We start from the raw sequence: 22,283 nt of genomic DNA on the forward strand, positions 1-22,283 counted from the left end.
AATGTCATAATTTTTAAGAAAACGTGTCATAATTTTTAAGAAGAATATTTTCATCATATAAAATTTTTAAATGAAAAAACCGACTTGCTGACATTAAATCTGTGTTGGAAAGTGATGGCTATGTAGATTAATTGAAAAAAATGGTGTGCTCCATGTTGGATTTTCTACACCACTTACAGTGCACAAAGAATTTCTCTTTAAAAGATTTAATTAAGAAGATTTTCAATAAAAATTCTGATGGCTATTGTCATGCCTCTTAAAGCCCCCCATCTGTATTGCCCTTTTTCCTACATTCTTTCTGTAGCATTGTGCTACCATCTTTGTGACAGCCCTACAGAGTGCTACCTGTAACAGACTATGACAAAGGTGATAGTGAAATAATTTTAAGAAATATTCTTTTACACCACTCATAGTATAGAAAATCTGACGTGGAGTGTATCACCTCGTCTGATTGAGCCACATAACCATCGCTTTCTAACGCATATTTAATGTCCGAAATTCTATTTTTTTGATTGAAATTTTGAATGACACAAATCTCTATCCTTCTGAAAAAATTATGACATCCTGTTATGGTATTATAACATCTTATGTTGACATTATAACTTTCTGCGTAAAATATCATAATTTTTTGATAAAATATCATAATTTTGATAGAAACATTTTAGTTATTAAAAAATTTATAAAAAAAATTTAATGATAAAAATATTTTTTTCTTTAAATGATATCTTATGAAAAAATAATGACATACTGTACAAAAAAATTATAATTTTAATAAAAATATCATAATATCGACACATAATGTCATAATTTTTTTAAAAAAAATATTTTCATCTTTCAAAATTTTAATTAAAAAATAAAATTTTAAATATTTGATGATGCTCGACAGTGAATTTTCTACACCACATGTGGTGTATAAAAAATTTCTCATAATTCTAAAAGCTTGGGGGACTTCTTTTCCACCGAGAAATTGATTGGTTTGCAGCACTTGTTTTGACTAAAAACCATCATACATCGTTACCGGCCTTCTAATCTATAGTCAAATCCACTCAAATCCCAAATGTGCTGCATACATGGCAAATGACATGTAGCTGTGTGCATCCAATATTTTTCAAAAACCAAACCAAAATCTTAAAAAATCAAACTTCCAAATTTACATTTTATAAAATCAAAAATCAAATCAAAATAACTTAAAATCAACTAAATCAGACTCAAATAATTTTGATTTGACTCAATTTAATAATTCAATTTTGAACTTCTCTATGCTAGACTTTTGATTTTGATTTAAATTTATTAAATTTTTTAATAGCATCATTATTTAGACTGTAAAATTATATTTAAAATTAATATTATTATTCATATTCAAATTAACAACAAATTATTTAAAAAAATAATTCAATAAAAATATCTCAAAATCTTTATAATCTATCAATATAATATTTATCATAAGTCGATAATTAAACCAAACTAACTCACAAATAATATCTTAATTCTTGAACAAATAATCGTAAAAAATACATAGCTAAATCTATTAAAAATCAAACCAATTAATTAAATAAATCATACAATTATTACAGCACTGACTACAAAAGTCAAAAACAAAATCAATCAACCACAAACCGATTAAAATTAAACCAAGAGGTATTAGATAATTTTAATTTTTGATTAATCGAAATTATCAAATTAGATATCGAAGATCGAACCGATTAAAAAAATTTTAATTCTCATTTAAATCAAAACTAAAATTTTCAAAAAAAATCGAATCAAACATCAAAATAATTAACAATTTGATTCAATTTTCAGTTAATCGAATCATTTACACACCCCTACACACGTGCACACTGCTTGTCAGAGGCGGAGTCACGAAGATGAACAACCGCATAACAATCTAGAGTTTCAATTTAATAGTAGAATAGTTATTTTTCTAACCAGCATTGTGCTGTTCCTACTTGAACCTTCAACACCACCTTGCCTGTGCGCGCGCGCATTGGAATATGAGTTTGTAAAACACTCAAGTTTAAAATGCACGAACTGAAGTATGAGGTCGATCTTTGATGGACATACAAATTTCATAAACAATAAAAAAAACTTGATACTCCAATCCGGAGGCATCAAGGCCAAAAATTGGAAAATTAATCAAGTTTAAAACTTTGAAGCATATGACAAGCCCTTCTATCTGCATAGCTGAGAACCTTAAACTCTACAGCCAATTCTTGATGGAAAAACTTCTAGATTAGAATGCCAGTAAAACAAGCACGCCAACTATATGAAAGCGGTCCGGCCTCCCCTTCTACTGTGTCTGTCATAAGTGGTGTTGAATTTATCAACCAGCTCATTCATGGTACTGCAAAGTTCAACAAAAAGCAATCATCAAAAACCTGAAATAACTTGATAAACAGTTCAGATATATAAATTTCCATGGCTATCAAACAGGTGCAAAAGAATAAAATCTCACAAGACAACAGGCTTTCTAATTTTACTGCAACATATCAACTGTACTGGCAGTGGCAGAGAAGCAAGCAGAAAAGGTCACTTTGGTTCCTATAAAGGACCTCTAAAGAGAACTTGCATGAAAATAAACAAGCATCTGTATTAATTCTAAGTTAGGGATCACATATCAAAATTTCAAGGGACCACTTGGAAGCACATTAAAAAACATCTCCTTTTGTAACACGTGTACCATAAGCTCTACCAGGAGTGCAGATCTTCAAATTTCTGTATCTCCATGTAACAAAGGATTGGAACATAAATGAGTTACGGTACAAGGAGGTGCCGGGACAAGGCTTGATGGGCAGGGTCATGGAAAAGATGTCCAAGCTTAACATAAGTGAAAATCCAATTGGCACCTAAGAAGTGGAACTGTTGCAAAAATATAGCTAAGCACAATCCATTCAAGTCCATCAACCAATGAAACTCTTAAAGTTTAGGGTGGCTTCCTTCCAGAATGAAGCTACTAACCTCAAAATAGTAACATGGCAACCCCAAATCTGGTAACACAGTCATATGCAACAGGCTTTGACTTTTGAACTAGGGTGTTTTTGGTTGCAAGAAAGATGCATGCCCAAAAAGAGCAGTTTTCCGGAATTGGGCACTTCAGGCTGTTTGGTTGGTCCCAAATGACCACCAACGTGCCTTTCATGTCAAAGTAGGACTTCTCCCAAGTTCAGTGGGTTATAACCATAAACTCACTTCGGTGCCGAAAGGGAGCAACTTATGCCACTTTCATGCAACGAAATACGCCCTTAGGTTGAGTGCAAAGCTGCCATGTACCCATTTCCAGGTCATCTGTGCTATTATTAACTGATAAATCAACTAGTTCAATAATCCTTCTTGGATACAAATATTAATTGACACTGCTGTCGCGCACACCCCCCCCCCCGGCACCCTTTCCTCATCTTGCTGAAAAGTTCCTACTTAATGGAAGATGCATTGCAAAAAGGGTGACACAAGTTTTAAGCCTTCATTTATGAAAGCTGTTAAACCTTTTTTTTTTTTAACAATTAAAAGAGATTTTTTGCATACCTTGAACAGTTTGTGAACATTGCAAGGTAAGTCACAAGTAATGTGTCATTGAAGTCCTGTAGAGGAAAAATTAATATGGTTATGGAGGAACTGATGGATAATTAGAAGATAGCATCTCGAGAAAGAAAATCAAACCTATTATACTGCTTGAAAACAATAGTACTGTCATGATCATGACCTTATATGCATAAAGTAAGCACTATCCCAAGGTAGCCCAGCTTAGTGAAAATAGTAGTGTAATGCATCAAATCAAGCAAGTGCACAAAGCAAAGTGGGCATGCAAAAATTATTCAACACATACCATCAGAAAATCGTCTTGGAACTTCTCTGATTCCATGGCTGGCAATCTTCTCAGAAGGCTCGAGACTTGCCTAAGCAATGAATTGTCAAGGGGAATATCACCTGCATGTTTAAAACTGAGCATTTACTGCAAATTCAAGGAATGACACCATCAACAACAAATAAAAGCTATGGCACAATAAGCAGGAAAAAGTATGAGAGGGATTCTGATTATTTTCCATCTCTTTTCCTAAGGTATTTCATCATTTTACATTAAAGCCATCCATCACTAATAATAAATAAGATAAATTACCTGCGCAAAGAAAAAAAAAGATTCTACTATTAAGGATACAGTGGCAAGAAATGCAATTTAAAATCTTGGCGGTCTTCTCTATTTAATGAACGAGGAGTCCGTTTGGAAATCGTCCGCCCTCTCTTGATTTATAATTTCAATACACAAATAAATTGGTTCCATCAGGTTAGCTATTTGTGGTGTCGTGTCAACTATTTCCATGTAAGGTGGTGAGATAGCCCTCAGCATAAAATTTTGTGAAATTGGACAGGACTTAAAGAAATGGTTGATGCAAACTCGAAGCAGCAGGGCATAAAGAACCTCCACAAGCACTATGAGGAAAATGCTTTAACATGCCTGTTAGCACACGCAGAGTTTCTTAGGCCAACCTAAAGCTAGTTTGGAAACTCCATATTCAAACCCCATTCCTCCCCACCTCCCCCATTGTGTTGCACCAATTCCCAAGAGTTACATCATTCCATGTATGGCAGGAAGACCTTTTGTGTGCATGAAACAAGCACCCCCTACCATACTCCTATGAAAATTGTCCATTAAAGTCACAAATGAGCTTGAAAAAAAAATACAATATTCAATAAGTCTGAAAGGTTATTTTAAGTCATATAAAGGTACCTCTCTGCATGGCAAGCAGATATTGATGAACAACTCTGACTCTGCTATTTAGCATTTTGATGGCACTATGTATTCCAGTAAGATGGGCAGCCACTGCTCGCATAAATCATTTTTTGTCAAATGCAAAAGAAAAATAAGATAATAGAAGCTAAAAAATGAAACAATAAAATTCAGTTAAATAAGGAAGCCTCACATTGAGTTGCAGCTGAACCGCCATCAGATGGCTTGAGATGAGCTACATGATCAACCGAAATTCGTTCCGCCTCTACAGTCTTAATTATTGGAAAAAATGTCCATTTTAATAAATCTTTGCCACCTCATCTGGTTAGCGATGAAAGTCAATGGAAAGAAAAAGACTAACCTCAATGGTGTAGTTTGATCTAACAAATATGAGCTGAGGAATTCCATCAATGACATGCAACTCTTGAAAGCAAAAACATATTGCCAGAAAAGAAGACCAATTGTTAGTCATATTCCTGAATCAAATACTTCTGAAACAACATAATCTAATAGAGAGGCACTATTATAACTACTATTTCCTTCCTGCAATTAAATCAGTTTTATTAGTTTGTAGAAATGCAGGTCAGTGTATCAAATCAAAACCATAGAACAAGATTAATTAAAGATTCAATTACACAGACTGACCGACCAGACTGACAGAATTAAGGAGAACTTAAACACTGACATTATGTGGCCTGCTACCAAGAATTTGAAGTTAACCCACCTGTTTCATCATGGGAAGATCACTTCCCAATGACAGCAATGAAACTTTATTAGCACACTAATTCCACCACATGGGTTTCTGGTGACAAGTCCGTGTTTGAGTTCAACAAGTTAACACTATTTTACCTACTTTGTAGTAGTTTTACATAAATTGCAGGGTCATATTTGTAAAGCAAGTTGTCATGTCGATATCTAAGTCATGTCATAGGCCCTCAAAATTGTTATGTTTAGCAGTCTAATCTGGATAGGATTTATCTAAGAGCTTTCCAGTTTGAATTAAGTGGGCAAGGTGACTTCTGATTTTAAATAAGGTACTTTTAGTCATGACTCGCAACATGTGACAAGCTTGGTGAGAAAGAGGTATAAATCCATAAGAGCACTTATATAGAGCTCATCATTTTGAAAAAGAAATGTCTTGTAATTCATTCAACAAATGTTTCGGTACACATCCTGTAAAGAGAATAAGTCAAGACTAACACAATGCATTAACACAATTTAAAAGATTAAGAAGATTCAATGTGTTATTTATGAAATTTAGCTAACAACAGGAAAGAGATACATTTACCAACCCCCACATAAGATATGTGAAACAAGATGGTTGTGCAGTCAAAGTTTAACAACAAAAACAAACCTTGATTTTGCCCCAACAAGTGAAATATACTTCCATTAGGTAAGAAAGATGGAAACATATAATAGTTACATCCATGAGCTAGATTGGTTATATGCATTGAATGGCACCATGATTTAAGGTTTATTAAAAAAAACTGTGTGAATATAGTAATGGAAAAATGCTTTAACATTTAAACATAAGGGTTGCAAACCATTCAAGAAATAGGATAGACAACCAATAGTCTCTAAGGCTGCATTTGGCAGAAGGGATAAGCAGGTGGTCATCCTACCAAATGCTAAAAAATGGCAAGAAATAGCACTATTTAGAAAAATGACTTATTCAGATAATTCTATTCCACCAAAATTCTGGAATAAAATAATTCCATGAAATAGGGGAAAGCTTATCCCTTCCAATTACAATTTTGCCCCTATTCGCTCTTTAAACACACCAATATGAGGGAGGACAATTTTGTCTTTGTGATAAAATCCAAATAATTGCGATAATCTATGGATTCACTTTTTCCTCCACTTATCTATTCAACCAAGTAGCAAAAGGGAACTTATTCCATGGAATAGACTATTCCATCTACAATGGAGGAGATAACCCTCCAAAAGTTTTCCCTTCTACCAAATGCAGCCTACAACAATCCTAAAGTATTTAGACTATGTTGGAAGAAGAATAAGTTAAACCTAGAGTAAATTGGTTAACTTGCCCGCCTCTTTAATCCAGAATAAATTACACTATCCAGCATGGTGGAGTAATTTATTCCTGGGTTAACCGGGGCAATTGGGTTAGGAAGGCAATAAACTGTATGCCAACTTTTCAAAAACATCTGTTTCGCCTTTCCGAAAAAGTGATTTAACTCAAGTGCTCTAATGAGTGTTTTGGTTGAAAAGGGATAGACTAACTAGGTTAAATGACTTCTACACCCTCTTATTCCACTTCCAATCGTTGCCTAAAAGGTTCACCAGTTTTTAAAAGAATAGTGAATCACACAACTTATGAATCAATAAACATATACCTACATACATACATACATACACGATACATACATACATACATACATATATATGTGTGTGTGTGTGTGTGTGTGTGTGTGTGTGTAGGGGTGTGCGTCTGTGTCCATATATGTATATGTCTATATATGTGTGTGTGTGTGTGTGTGTGTGTGTGTGTCAATATGTGGGTGTGCATATCTCTGTGCATGTATCTCTGTGTGTGCATATGTGTCTCTGTGTGCGTGCGTGCGTGTGTGTACCTCTGTGCGCGCGCGCGTGCCTATCTCTCTGTGTGTGTGTGTCTCTATGTAAAAGGTTGCTTACATTCCTATGGTTCCAAATGAATAGTATGTGTGTGTGTGTGTCTCTCTCTCTCTGTGTGTGTGTGTGTGTGTGTGTTAGCTCCTTAATCAGCTAGAATTTGTTTAAAAGCCTGAATGGAAAAGGTTGCTTACATTCCTATGGTTCCAAATGAATGGTAAATCAGGATGAAATCACAAACAATAACACAGAACAGGGTGCAGCAGCAAATACAGTGGTCGTTGGAGATTAGTTTAATAGCCCAATGAAGACTATCATGCTTATCAGGATTGTAGTATTGACTAGAAATTTATAGTAGAGATTCATATCTCTCTACAGATATGGCCCTAGGAGAACTGCAATGCATTGGAGGGACCGCTGACTTCATCATAAATTGAACAGACCTAATATCACTACCATGCACTTGAATTTCTCATCTTGGATCCCACTGCTTGTTTGAGTACTTGTTAGCAATCCAAAAAAAAGAAAGAGAGAAAATGCATCGACCATTCAAACCTTCAAGATCAACGGATCCTCCAAGACCTCCAATCTGACAGTCTAGAATGTTCATAACGCATCAGAACTGTCAGATCTCTATGCCAGGAGCTTCTTGCATTTCTAACTTAATGTATCAACTATTAACTAACAATAACACTTTCCTGATAAAAATTGTGAAGGGCAGGGGGCAGGAGGGGGTTTTTGTTTTTGGGGATGTCTGGGGGGTGGTTGGGTGCGTGGTGAGTTAACATCAGATAAAAGTGTTAATGTACTTGAGAACAGTCATTCAAGCAGGACATCCATGTTTCTCTATATTAACCACTCAACAATGGCACAAACCCCAATAATTATACCTTCTCACCAATCAATTTTGTTGGTCATGGTAGCAATTTCCAATGATTTTAAGAGGCATCCAGAGGCTGTCAGAAGAAAGTGTATATGTAGGGGAGTTCTTCCCTTTTCTGCAGGGTGGGTTGCGAGTGGGTTTGACAAAGATTTCTATTTTATATTGCACCGGGATTGGATGCATGTAATGCACATGAATTTTTCAATTAGAGCATTTGATGGACCCCGATTCCAACCAATTTGATTAAAGCAGTACACTAAATACATTCTCTATCTTAATCCATGTACTTCTTTTCTTTCTTAATTATTTCCAATACATAAATAGGGAGAGGTATATGTATTAGAAGGCTCTGTTTTAATATAAGATTCTACAGGTGGGAGATTATCAAAGTCAGACACAAAGTTTTCATGGAAAGATTTACTCTATATATTGTTTTCATAATTAACTTATCAAGATAAAACCCTGGTCCTACTTTCCCTTTAATAATAATAATAATAATAATAATAAGAAACGTTCATAACAGGGGATTTCAGCAGATGGGAGACCTGGAATAAGATCCAAGATCATGTATTCATCAGACTCATTAATGGTGCAAAGTGCAACATATGGGTTGCCAGATTACTCCATTCACCTGCCATTCTTTTGGTTGCTATTACCACTAGACCCAACAACATTCTAACAAAAGAAAAAGAAAGAATATAATGTATTTATATATATAAATGGGAGGGGAACGAAATGCTAGCTAGGATCACAAGATGCACTTGCATGAGTTAGGATGGCAGAAGCCAAACTCGAAAAGTAAAAACAGAAATCTCTGGAACAATGAAGTCACTAGAGCGAAAAAAAAAAAGAAGAGAGAGAGAGAGAGAGACTACCAGGATTGGGAAATGGGACCCACAATTTGGTGGTTGGGAGGGGGGGGAGGCGCATACCTGGAGCCCCCAAAATAATTCTATTTTTTCCTTTATCACACTGGGATTGAAATTCCTAAGATTCATTAAGATTTACCGAATCACAGGAAACCATAAGAACAAATAATATTTTTGGAAGTCCAGCTCTTCTAAAGTCCGGATGCAAACAGGAAGACAGAAAAAAACCAAAAAAATCCCATAACAAAGGGGCATTGTCACTAAAATTTCAAAGATAATAATAGAGTCATGGTCCCACACAAAGCATATGCGGTGTGCTAGAAGTTACGAGGTAGACATTTGAAAAACATAAAAGCAAATAGAATTCATAAAAATCAGAAAGAAATGTATATTTTTTACAAAGAAATTTTAAGTATATACTTTTCTACTTATTTGAACAATATTGTCTCGATCATAAACCTCGTGCCAATACCTTAGTGGTATGGGTCAACATGTGCTTCTATGGCTGCATGGTACATTGTTGGAGGGTACAACACCTATACCATATGTCCGCACAGGGGCATACAATTCCCTGCATCTTTTCAGGTCAAAACACCTTGTAGCACGGTCATACAAGTACTTAAACCTTGTATTTGAGAGCTTATTTAATATAAAAGAACACCTTAACCTAAAAGAAAATAACAATACTTCCCTACAAAATGTACTTAAATTTAAAGTAAGCTAACCTAAGAAACAAATTTACAGGTTATCAAATTATGAACATCAAAGAAACAAGCAACAAAGATATATGACAATTAAGTTTAAAGTGCCACCTCATCAACAAGAAACATAGCATTTAAGCTACTAATACATACAATAATACATAAATAAAAGAAGATTTGGCCCTTGGGGTTCCCAATGATACCAACAAAAAAATATTGATACAAGACAATATTAATTTATTATTGCAAATGTCATTTTTTATTTAAGTTTTTGGTTAATAGACTCTTGTACACTACTAAAAATTTATAGTAGATTTCTCTTACATAAAAGTTAATTTATGCATAAGAATTTTCATATTTTTCTTGTGCAACTCAATGAGCATATGACATAAAAATGGATATTCAAAAAAATTCAATGACAATTGCCTGCATACTTGAATGTAGATCTGTACTATTGCACCTGATTTTCAAACTTCGCAAAAAATTAAGACCATGCACAAAAATTCTCTATTTAGTTTTAGATTGAGTAAAAGTTTCTTATTGTCTAAATCAGGATAAAAATGTTGCTCACATAACAAATGCATGTATCTAGACAGAAATCTCCCATATTTTAAATAAAAAGGAAGCATATAACCTTAAGCACACATCCTTCACTCCCCTAATAAGATCCCATTCTTCTATTTTGCTCTCCATCTAACATAGATGGGCATTAAATAGCGGAGATGATAAAGTGAGAATGAAGAAAGAGATACCAAGGAGGCAAGTAGATTGTGTGAAAAACAGAAAGAGAAATTGCAGGAGAAGCTTTATCTATGGTAAGGGTTCTTGTAGCAGATTCATTAGAATTTAAATCTACATGGATTTGTCTGAGGCTTCTATATCAGAATGTGTTTCAATTTTTTCAAATTTAAAGCAGCAGCAAATTTTCATTATCATACAAAAAGGGGCAGCTCATTGCATGAGGCTCCTGCAATTGCGATGTTTGGGATGAGCCAGACATATGCAGCCTTACCCCCTTGTGCAGAGAGGTTATTTCTGCATTTCAAACCCACCCATGTCACAATGGAGCAACATTACCATTGCATCTAATGCCAACCCTCTAGTAATTTTCACTATTATAAATCCAATTCCAATAATTGCGGATTTCAACTTTTTTGAAATTAATGGGATGAGGGTTCAATTTTTTATCTTAGGTTCTGACATAAGATGATGGATTGCATTTGTAGAAAGATAAGCTTGGGTGGCTAGACTTTTTTCGGGAATCAACTATAGGAGACCATGTAATAATTTTGAGCATTTTTTTAGTAAATTTATTTTGAGCATTTATAGAAGGGCATGTATAAAGAAAAGTTTCCAACTGCCACCCCCCCCTCTTCAAATCCACCCTTGTAACTTGTCCAATCACAAGTCATCATTAAAACAACCCATATGATCTCGGGGCCAATGCATGAGCCACTTGGGCACTATGTAGGCACCCAGCAATTCACTATGCAACCAGTCCCGATCGGTGCAATCACCAACCCACATCCACATATTTCGCACATGAACACTATAACATCAATGTAGTGTATGAAAAATTATACACAATACTTGTTGGTGATGATCACTAAACCAGGAATCCTAGGTTTATGTGGGGATGATGAATTCATAAAACCTTCTTTTTCTCCCCTTTTCAATTTTGCTGCTTAATTATATTTTTATCCTATGTATTTTTCAGTTTTTGTTAAAATTTCCTTAGTTTCTTCCATGGTTACTTGGAAGCTCGAATTCCTACAATTGCTTCATCAAATCCTATACATAGATTGATGTTTCCTCATAAATCTCCTTTTTATAGTGTCCCATCTATTGCTGAAATAAAGAATGACTTTATCCAGCAAGAATTAACGTTTACAGGCAAGACATAATTGATTCTTAATCATGGCCAGCTCTCATGCACCAAATTCAAGCAGGTCCCACCATATGATGTGAGACAAATCCAAACGGTGGATGGGTGTTGTGGAGTCTAAGGTAAAGAGAGAATCTTAGGTAAAGAAAGAATCCTCACACATTTGCTAAATCGGATCAAGTCTTTATGTCCACCAATAATTCAACCAGCCTAATATATACACCATGACAAAAATTACCAAAAGTATTACAAAGATCCTTGTTGCATATCTTTTTTTCACTAGGCTAAACTATGTTGATATATAATGAGACAAAAATCCTTGTAGACTTACCAGGCATCGTATGTCAGTAGTGGCATGGTTTATTATTTTGGAGATCACATAGTCCATCAAAAGGCTTCACTAGATTCAGACTGAATTGATCTAAATTATCATGAGATATAAGAAAAACAGGGGTTTTCCAAAAGTAAATTTAAAAAAATATTCTTTGTTCTTTTATTATCTACAAATCCTAAACTAGTGCTTTAAAGGCTAAAAGCAGGGAGAAAAGTAATATCATTTAACAAATTGAGCTAGCCTCTGAGTAATTACCATCAATCAAAGTTTCATCCAGTTCTCTAGAATCCTTCACCCTACTCACTGCTTGAGCATATGTGCAGAAGCATGAAAATACCAGACAGAGGGACCATCAGCGGTTTCATCCCCATGGTGGAAAGGGAACAAGAATGCCACAAATTTCACACATATAAATGAGAAGCAATTCCCTATAAATTCCTCTCTTATTTTTGAGTAAAAGGTGCGAGGTACATTCACCAGTTGGAATATTACAACAAATGCATCTCAATGATGCTCTTCTTTATATATCTCATGACAGCCAAGTTTCCCAAATACATTCAGCATACCTTCCCCACATCTTCTTACATAGCATGGAAATATAAATGGAGAGGTTTCCGGTTAAAGCATTATTGCCTAGCAATTCTTACACTTCAATGTGAGAAGAACTTTAAAGAAATGTGCCCACAAGCGAAAGAGACAGACACACAAAGTCAGGACTCAGGAATAAATCGGCAATGATTTCAAACAAACTTTGCCTCCATTTTTTTATCCAGAGAAGAAAACAAGAAACAGATTGGTGAAGTTTAAGGCCTCATCATACAAACTACAAAGCAGCACACAAGAGAATACGAGGAAATACAAAAGAAGGTTAAGGGCAAGCTCACACACCACTTTCAAATATGGTCACTGGAAGGTCCTTTTGAGCATGGTTGATCGAAGGATTCAGAAGGACATAAACAGGACTTTCATTAATATCCATCAACTGTTCCAAAAAGATGTTTTGTTAGCTAAGAGTAAAAGCTATAGAAGAACTGATTATTATAATAATCTCAGTGAATGAACAGCAAAAGAAAAAATAGAGTTCTCAAAAAAATATCTTATGAAACTATGATGCAAGAAGGATAGCATCTCCAATAATCCATATGAACTGAGAATGTTACAACCATGGTTCGCCGTACCGGGCCGAACCGCCAGGTACGGGGCGTACCGAGCCGGACCGGTCCCTTACCGGTCCGGTTCGGGCCTGTTTTTCGGAAAAAGACCCCGAACCGCATCGAACTGGGCGGTTCGGTGCGGTTCGGGCCCATACCGCCCGGAATCGGGCGGTACGGCTCGATTCTGGACCGGTTCAGGGTGAACCGAACCGTACCACCCATGGGAAAAGGGGGGAGGGGGGAAAGTGGCTCAGTTTGATGAGGATCTTGTGTTATTTTCTTGGTATCTAAAATAAAATGAAACCTCAAGCACATCTCTCTCTCTCTATCATATCTGTTATACCATCTGTCTTGTAGTATTCGATATGATGTATTATATCATATTGATATATTTCATATTATACCAATATTTGGTATGTTGTTTTGTACCAAATTGAAATATATATCGGTATTATAATAGAATGATGTCGGTATAAGATCTGGTACTGAGATTGTAAAGCTTGTACCATGTATTAGTTCATCGGAATCCAACTCGTAAAATGAATTTGATTTGATTTTTCATCACCAAACAAATGGAAATGCCTAGGGAAGCATTCTGAGAACTTGAGAGGAACCTGAAAGGAAATTTTGAACCTCTGATAGTTAGTAATGGAGGTTCCCCGCCCCAACAATTACTAAGCATTTACCATTACCCTTCTCCCTGTTTGGTACCATGACTCCTAGCTCATTTAACCCTGTGCATTCGTACCGTTTTAAGTATTCGTTTCCACAACAATTAATCGCAGTTGTAACAGATAGTTTAGAGACCTCAACAAGATTTTAAAATAAAAATCTCAGTATTATAATCACACAACACTCAGCATTTATGATTAAAAAAGAAGCATGGGCAATATCTAATATTCCAATTAGTAACTCAAAATGGCATCATAAAATTGAATAATATCCGGTTGTATCAATATCATAAATCTTGTGATGCTAGTAGTGGTATATATATCTCAGAGTTAATGAAGAAATTCTTATGGTGGAATCATAAAATTGAATAACTTCTGGTTGCATAATGTTGTGATGCTGGAAGCTTAAACTGTTATATGCGATATCATATAAGATCACAATTGGAGCAAGGCTTTTCATAAATAAGTCAAATAGGAGAGAGTTCAGGTGTTTTACCACCCTAATTTTAATCAAGTTAAATGGTTAAGGGCTTTATGATGTGTTCTGAATCTTCCAAACCCATTTTCTTCTGCATGAAACTGATTCGATTGCAACATATGGCTATTAAGAGTCTTTGTACCGCAATCTAACTCCAAATTGAACCCAAATATGTCAATAATATGCAATATAATGCCATATTGAAGTTGTATTTATCAATTATTAACTTCAAAAATCCAAAAAAAAAATTGAAAATCGAAAAAAATTGTGTACCGGTACCGGACCGGTATGCCAGGGTGTACCGTATGTCGGTACGGTACGGTACCGGTGCCGTACCGGTCCGGGACCGGCACGCCGTCCGGTACCGGTACAGCGAACCTTGGTTACAACTCATATCAGTCAGTACAGAATCACAGATATGTTATCACACACAAGAACATTACTACCACAACCAACATCTTTTACTAGAGAAGTGAATTTTGCCCTGGTACTAACATTGTCAATTATGCTACTCATGGCATAAATATTAATAAATCCATAAACCATGCAAGTTTGACAACCGAATAATCAAAAAACTATAAAAAGGTACAAGCAATATGAACATATATACATGTATAACCAAGGCAAGTTCAAGCACCCACATGAGACAAGAATAAGCTTCAGAATCAGATAATCAAAAAGCATGATTTGCTACAAGAGTTTAATAGAGGAACACTAGGCACAATTAATAAGAGATCTAGAGTGACATCATCATTGATAGATAGCCTTATCCACATCAGTCCCATGCCCAAAAAGAAACCAGTACATCCAAGAATTCAAATACCATGACACAGGACCTATGTGTACTGCCTGTATGAGGCCTTAATCAACCTATATCCATACAGGTTACCAGCCATGCAGATTGAACCATGCATCAGTATGGAACCTAACACAGTACATGCCATACAAACCAGTGATCTGTATGGTCCCATGCTGCAGTTTTTTGAACCTTGCCAAAAATACATTTCTAAAAATAATTAAAGCTAGCCAGGAAAAAAGAACTGCCCATAAAGCATTCTCTTCTTCTTCACTTTCCACACAAATCACAATCACAAATGGAAGGGTCATGGTCCTCCAATTAAAAAGGTTTACACGAATAGAACTATCAAATGTTTAGAAGCAGATCCAGTGGTTTTTTCTGGTTTTCAGTCATGATCACTACATCCAGCAAATGAAAATTAAAATTTCTTTTATTTAAAAATCATGAAGTAAAAATATAAGATTGCAGTTACTTTGCATCTGTAGTACGACAACGCTAGCAGAAAATGTTGGACCAATCAATTAAAAATGCTATACCATGTCTCTACTTAAAAGTCAACTTATAAAATTGCAGTTACTTCACATCTGTAGTCCTCATTCTTAACATATAACGAAGCATGGCCATCTGCCTGGACTACTAAAAAAACCCTATTCCTTGATTTTATCTTACTGACCTGTCTAATGGATGAAGCACAGCCTCCAAATACTCATGTCATCCCATTGTCCATCAACTAGTATTAGGATTGACTTTTGGCTATAGAAAGAAGCCAATGTGATTTTGATGAGTTTAACATAAGTACATAATTATTTCTTCTTCTGTCCCCTCTTTCTCCTTTATGCCTTCTGTTTCTTTTTAACTAAGCTTCGAGGATGTGTAAGATGTTAATCATTCCTCCCTTATTGATCTTTAGCAAGATTGATTTGGAAATTTCAAAATTAAGCATATATACTCAGATGAGTCCTTTGTTGATTGCATTAAGGATCCTTCTCCACTAAATTGGTATCAAAGTTCTGAAATTCAATATTTACACTACAAGATCCTATCATATGGTGGCACACAGATCATGGGACAAGTCATGGACAACATGAAGAGCGGCATCCACAACTCAAAAAAAGATTTAAACATCTAGATCATACAATCAATGCCAATAAACAGCAATTAAGAGCTGAGGTTGTGGGAGCAGATGGAAAAGAAATAAAATGAAATATGGCAGCAAATGGTTGCTTCAAAACTATCAAATGAAGTTTCAACACCTGCAAATCAATCACTTGAAGATCTTGAGACAGAAGACCTTGCAGAAGAAATTTTCAAAATTGAAGATCAACTGCCAGTGATCTCATGATCAAACATCAGCAAGATTCAAGTGTTTACAAATTTGTAACCAGAGCAACAGAAAATCCTAATTACAGATATTCAAAAGAGCTAAAATTATCATCAAATCAAACTATTATTTTGGAACCATCATATATGTTCTAGTCCTCAATATGTGATCTTTTCTATCCTGATTTCAAAGACTCAGCAGTCTAGGTAAAATTATCATCAAATCAAATCATTCTTTTGGAACCGTCAGATATGTTCAAGTCCTCAATATGTGATCTTTTCTATCCTGATTTCAAAGACTCAGGGTCAAAGTTCACAAGAGAATGAACGAGGTCATCAAACAAACATCCCCAGGGGCACCCGTTCATCAATATTGATGAAATAAAGTTAGAGTTCATCCATTAAATCATGACAAGAGATAAAGCTGGATCTAACAATGGAGCAAGCTATTGGGCATCACCAAAGAGATCTTCTGGATGATCTGATGCTGTAGATGCATATAAAGCACTGTAGGGTTTAAATTATGTTTGGATCTAGATATTTAAGTTTTTAAAGATTTATCATTTTTGATGTTTTTGTCATCTGAGAGAATCAATTTTACGGTCTTAGGAATCTTATTGCAATTAATTTTACATGCTAGCACTTTTTTAACCTTTTAGAAGATGGTCTAAAGGTTGTCCTTGTTTGAGTTGACTTGTCACTAGCATGGTACACCGTACCAGTGCGTAATGGATGTACCATACTGTACTGCTATCAAACCAGTACACAGTATGAAGGGCCCACCAAGCGTCAATATGCTGACCAACCCCCCTACTAGGCGCACCAACACTATACCAAGATGGTACCACTATGGAGTCCAATACCAAGATTGCAACCACTAGGATGATCAGTGAAGTTTTTTCTTCTTCTCTCCCTAGTCTCTCTCTTTTGGCGGATCATCTTCAACAGGACTTGACTTATGGACTTCAGAACATAGTTGCAACCTTTTTTGTTAATTTCATCCACACAAGAATCCTATAATCAGCAATCAAATATGGCAGTTCTGCAGGACTCTAATTGAGAGATTGGCCTCATCCAAAAACCACAAGAACATTGATCCAAAGTCATACCACAAACATTTAAAAAGAAAGGATTGGTACCCAAACTCCACTCCAAAGGAAACATGTTTACTTATATTACTTTACCACCATTAGGGACTCTTATCACATGCAACACTGGCATTGCTACATGGCTCCATATGCTCACATAAAGTTCTGCCCAGACTCTGAAGCTTTCATCTCTACATGTTTCTCTCAGTAGTATCCTTCCCTCCTTATAGACCACCATAGTCATGTCTGCTTCCTCTCCAAAGAAGATTATTTTGGATGCTTCTTAATTAATTTGCGCCCTGATAAGAAGCATGAGCAGAGATTCATGGTAACAAATTCAAATAAACTGAGCAAACCTTCCCATTTTAACATCACCGATCTCTAAAAGAAATCTCAATATCTGCAACAATCACCTCATAATTTATCTTTCATGCTGCTCCTTGTTTGCCCTCTCTCTCTCACCATTTTATGTTTTGGTTAATAGCAGACCAGCTATATCCAAGTAGGCAAACACTCAATGTGGCATAGCAATATTGTCTACTTAAACTACAGCTACTCAACTGTAAAGCCGAACACGTAATCAGAACATCTTTTCTCTATCCTAACTACCCCACACTTTCCAGTAATGCATCATCTAAACCTCCACCAACCACTGAATTTATGTCCAAGTTGTTTCAAGTTAGGATGACCTGCCCAATCATCTAATGCCAGCACCATAAAAATAAGCATGCTGCAAGGTTATTGTAGGTAATAATATGAGGTCAATTCCCACCCCAACCAAAGTTCCATAAATATATATCTAGTTCTGACGTACATATATATAGGTCAAATCATTTCTTTCATTTGCATCTAAACTATCCTCTCTCTCCCTCTCTCTCTCTCTCTCTCACACACACACACACAAGCCACCCCTTCATGACATGACTTCAAGTCCTCGTGTCTATGTCTCTTTCAGTTAACAAGTGGATTTTCCATTTATATCCAACTTCTGTATATCCAGTGATAAGCCAACATTGGTGAACTCCTAAACCTTCTAAGAATTCCTCATTCAATAGACCGATCAATAAACGTCTCCTCTGCATTATTTATTTGAATGAAGGTGGACAGTGATGGTTTCCCATTCTTAACCCCACAATCTTTATAACATTGTTTCACGTACTTGAGTAGTCCCACCTTTTCAAGTCACATTATCTTGAATCTATAAGAACTTTAGCATGGTTGATCCCAATAAATTAATAAAAATCATGTATGTCAATATGACAACAAATAAACCTATTCCGATGTATCCAGTATTGTTCACAACACAGATCAAGCAACTGTCTAGAAGTCCAGGACACAGTCAAACTTCAAATAGAGTTTGAAAACTTTGTATTTATGTAGCGTTCCATAGACATACTTCCCTAAAAATGTATAGGTTACAACCCAATCATCTTCAATGCATCATAAATTCATAATACATTCCATTTTATCCCAAGTTGGTCAAATTAATGCCATCTAGGGTTGAAGTGCTAAGGCAGTCAAAAACACCACCGACATGCTAGTTCTTAAATGAAACATCAAACATGTTGGCTTTTCACCTTATTGAAGAATAAAAACATGTTGCTGTCCTGGAACCAACATTCAAAAACCTTTAACACAATTCAACTCAACCAAACCTTCACAGCTTCTAATGACAAATCAATAGCGACCTCATATTTAGTGTCTTTCTTTTCACCAGTGCACGATTTAATAATAATATTCAAGTGGGATCTATGTACAGAGGGTCTTTGGCTGCTCCCTTCCTCCTTAGGGCTTTTTATTTGCTAGACACCCGCACTTCTGCAAAGACTTGAATCCTGTCCATTCCCCCTTCAACGGAAGAGGAGTGGGATATCAATGCCTCAACGACTTAAGCAGAAGGAGACTAGTTCCGGGTAAGCCAACCACATTCCAAGAAATAATCTTCACAAGCCAATATTCTTGTTCATGCTCAACCATATCATGCGTCTCCTTTCTATGCTAAATTCGTATATTTGGATTAATCAAATCTTATTTGGAAGTAATCATAAGAGCTTGCAAAGAAACCTGTAATTCAACGTGCTAAGATCATCAAATACCAAGAACTTTTGTTCTGCTACAGTACTATTTACCACATTGTATAATCATACGCATATTGACTACATGGATTAAAAAATCTTAACCCGATATATGATAATTCTCACTGTAAACAAATAACCCTGTTAATTAATCCAACGTCAACTACATAAAATAAGGCATCAACTAATTTAACTGCAAAAAATTAGTCTAAATTCCCAGCGACAATGTGAAAACTTACAGCTCTGTGAATCTGCATATCTGACTCTTGGGCATCACTGCCTGTCGAATACCACCCCAATATATAAAAATTTGGGAAAACCTTCTTGTCTGCATCAAAAAAGAAGAAGAAGAAGAATTTAGCACAAGATCTACCATGCAAACAATAAAAGTAGCCCGACATCACCCCAAAAAAACCTAAATTGCATCATATTTTGATCTTTTTTCCTTCTGTTCTTTTCCTAGAGAAGAGGATGACCCCCCAAAAAAAAAGAAAAAAAAAACTAGAAAAAAGAAGCACGAGAGATAACGAAAACCCTAAAAGCAGAAAGAAGGAGCGGTGATTACAGAGCTCTTGCTTCTTCTCGAGGAAGGCACGGTCGAGGGTGTTGGTGACGGGGTCGTAAAGAAGCTCGAAGCTGTTGAAGATCTCAACAGTGCGGCCGCGCTGGACGCCGATGACGCACCCGAAGACGCGGGGCGGAGGCGGAGGAGCGCCACCATTGGGAGTGGCACCGGCGCCGGGGGCGGCGGCGGCGGCGGAGGAGGAGGAGTACTGGGCTTGGGCCTTGACGCGGGTGTGGTGATCCGAGATGTTGACGATCACCAGCGGGTGGAGCTTGAAGGTCAGCCCGCTGCTCGACGACGACGCCATCGAGCCCGCAGCGAGAGAGCGCGAGCGACCGAGCGCTGCGAGCGTGAACGAGAACGAGGCGACGAGAAGTCGAGATTTGGGTCTACAACCGCGCGGAAGATGCTTTGGAACACCTGAGGTGAGGTCGAGAAACAGAACTTAGGGCGCAAGGAAGAATTTTATAATATAATATCAGTGTGTGCGTCGGTTTTAACTTTGTTATGTGAATTCTTTTGGGTTCGTGTGCAATTTTATCCTAGATCGAAGAACATGCCACGGGACATCAAATACATACTTACTGAACATCTGGCAGCTATGTTTTGATCATCATATTTGTCTTGACTATATCCTATTTGGTACTTATACATGCAGATAGAATTTTCCATGAATCCCTAAATATTTTTTTGTACAAAATTGAAACATTTGTATATTTTTTATGCAAAATCTATTTTACTATAACATGTCTAGTATACTTGAATCTTGCTTGGGCATCGGATTTTTTTTTTTTAGAAAAACAAAAAAAAAAAGGTAGGGACAGCTTGATCTCCAGTCACATGGTCTAAATATTTTTTTTATTGTTTAGATCGACTTAAATCTATATTCTATAACGTGGTCCTCTTATCTCTCTCTTTTAAATAAGATAAAAGAAGTATAAAGTGAAAGTAAGATCGAACTGCAGTTGGTAATGAATTAAATCTCAATTTCTTTGGATTTTTGTTATCTTACGTGTTACTCTTTCCTATAGATAAAGTGCCCAATCCTGGAGCAAAATAACCAACATACATGATAGATTTAGGAAGCAGCTGGGCATAAGTATTCAATAGATATAAGTAGGTATGCTTTAAGGTAAAGTGCCAAATTTTAGAGGAACATAAACCAACGTACATGATTTATTTAATAAGTGGTTGGGCATAAGAATTTGACAAATCTAAGTAAGTTTGCTTTATCTTCTCGTATCCTCAATCTCACCCATGCTGCACTAGCACTACTTTCCTCATCAAGCCAACATCCTCTACAACTTTATTGGTTCGAAAGACAATGGATGAAAGTCATGGGAATAAGAGTATAAGAGGATGATGATTTAAAGAGATGTTTGGTTGGAAAAAATGAGAGTTTATAATCGAAATCGGAATGTGTGACTCTCATTCCAACCGTTTGGTTGGGAGGAGTCCGGAATGAAAATGGCTCAATCTATATAGAACTCAATCCCTACTCTTCTCTATGGATTCAAATTTTCATTCCGATTCCGGTCACGAATCAAACGCGTTGGAGGAATGGAAATGGCTCAATCTATATAGAACTCAATCCCTACTCTTCTCTATAGATTCAAATTTTCATTTCGATTCCGATTCCAATCACGAATCAAACGTTTTGGAGGATTTGGTCCCATTCGTGATCAGAATTGGAATCAGAATCGGAATTGAAATGAAAATTTGAATCCATAGAGAAGAGTAGAGATTGAGTTCTATATAGATTGAGCCATTCCCATTCTATCCTGAAATCGAAATCAGAATGAGACTCCTCCCAACCAAACGATTGGAATGGGAGTCATCCATTCTGATTTCGATTCCAGACCCCCACTCCTTCCAATCAAACATCCTCTAAGAGTATAATGCAATTCCCACCATCTTTGCCAACATTATTGTTTTAAAATTTCTACGGTGGCCTCCACTACTTTGTCAAGACATTCATCAACTGCTACTCTCTATGAAGGGAGTGTTTGGTTGGAGGGAGCGAGAGTCTGGAATCAGAATCGGAATGAGTGACTTCCATTCCAACCGTTTGATTGGAAGGAGTCCCATTCTGATTCCAATTCCGATTTCGAAGTGGAATGGAAATGACTTAATCTATATAGAACTCAAT

The 22,283-nt window shown here is 36.2% G+C and overlaps 1 protein-coding gene across 1 annotated transcript; it reads right to left on the reverse strand.

Annotated features, from left to right (window-relative positions):
• Positions 1-1,996: 1,996 nt before the first annotated feature.
• LOC105038991 (COP9 signalosome complex subunit 6) lies at positions 1,997-20,579 on the reverse strand. Its single transcript, XM_010914942.3, has 9 exons — positions 20,135-20,579; positions 19,809-19,897; positions 12,873-12,966; positions 5,082-5,143; positions 4,914-4,992; positions 4,721-4,813; positions 3,821-3,921; positions 3,520-3,575; positions 1,997-2,341 (listed from the first exon to the last, which is right to left on the reverse strand). The coding sequence occupies exons 1-9, from the start codon at positions 20,439-20,441 to the stop codon at positions 2,260-2,262; spliced, it is 963 nt and encodes a 320-aa protein (XP_010913244.1). The 5' UTR covers positions 20,442-20,579; the 3' UTR covers positions 1,997-2,259.
• Positions 20,580-22,283: the final 1,704 nt, after the last annotated feature.

Source organism: Elaeis guineensis, chromosome 1 (assembly GCF_000442705.2).
Source record: "Elaeis guineensis isolate ETL-2024a chromosome 1, EG11, whole genome shotgun sequence".
Classification (NCBI taxonomy): Eukaryota; Viridiplantae; Streptophyta; class Magnoliopsida; order Arecales; family Arecaceae; genus Elaeis; species Elaeis guineensis.

Coding starts and splice junctions, on each gene's coding strand:
- LOC105038991 (XM_010914942.3), bottom strand. CDS start 20,441: ATGGCGTCGTCGTCGAGCAGCGGGCTGACCTTCAAGCTCCACCCGCTG. Junction 4,993..5,081: donor GATCAAACTACACCATTGAG/GTTAGTCTTTTT, acceptor CCAATAATTAAG/ACTGTAGAGGCGGAACGAAT. Junction 2,342..3,519: donor ATGTTCACAAACTGTTCAAG/GTATGCAAAAAA, acceptor TGAACTTTGCAG/TACCATGAATGAGCTGGTTG.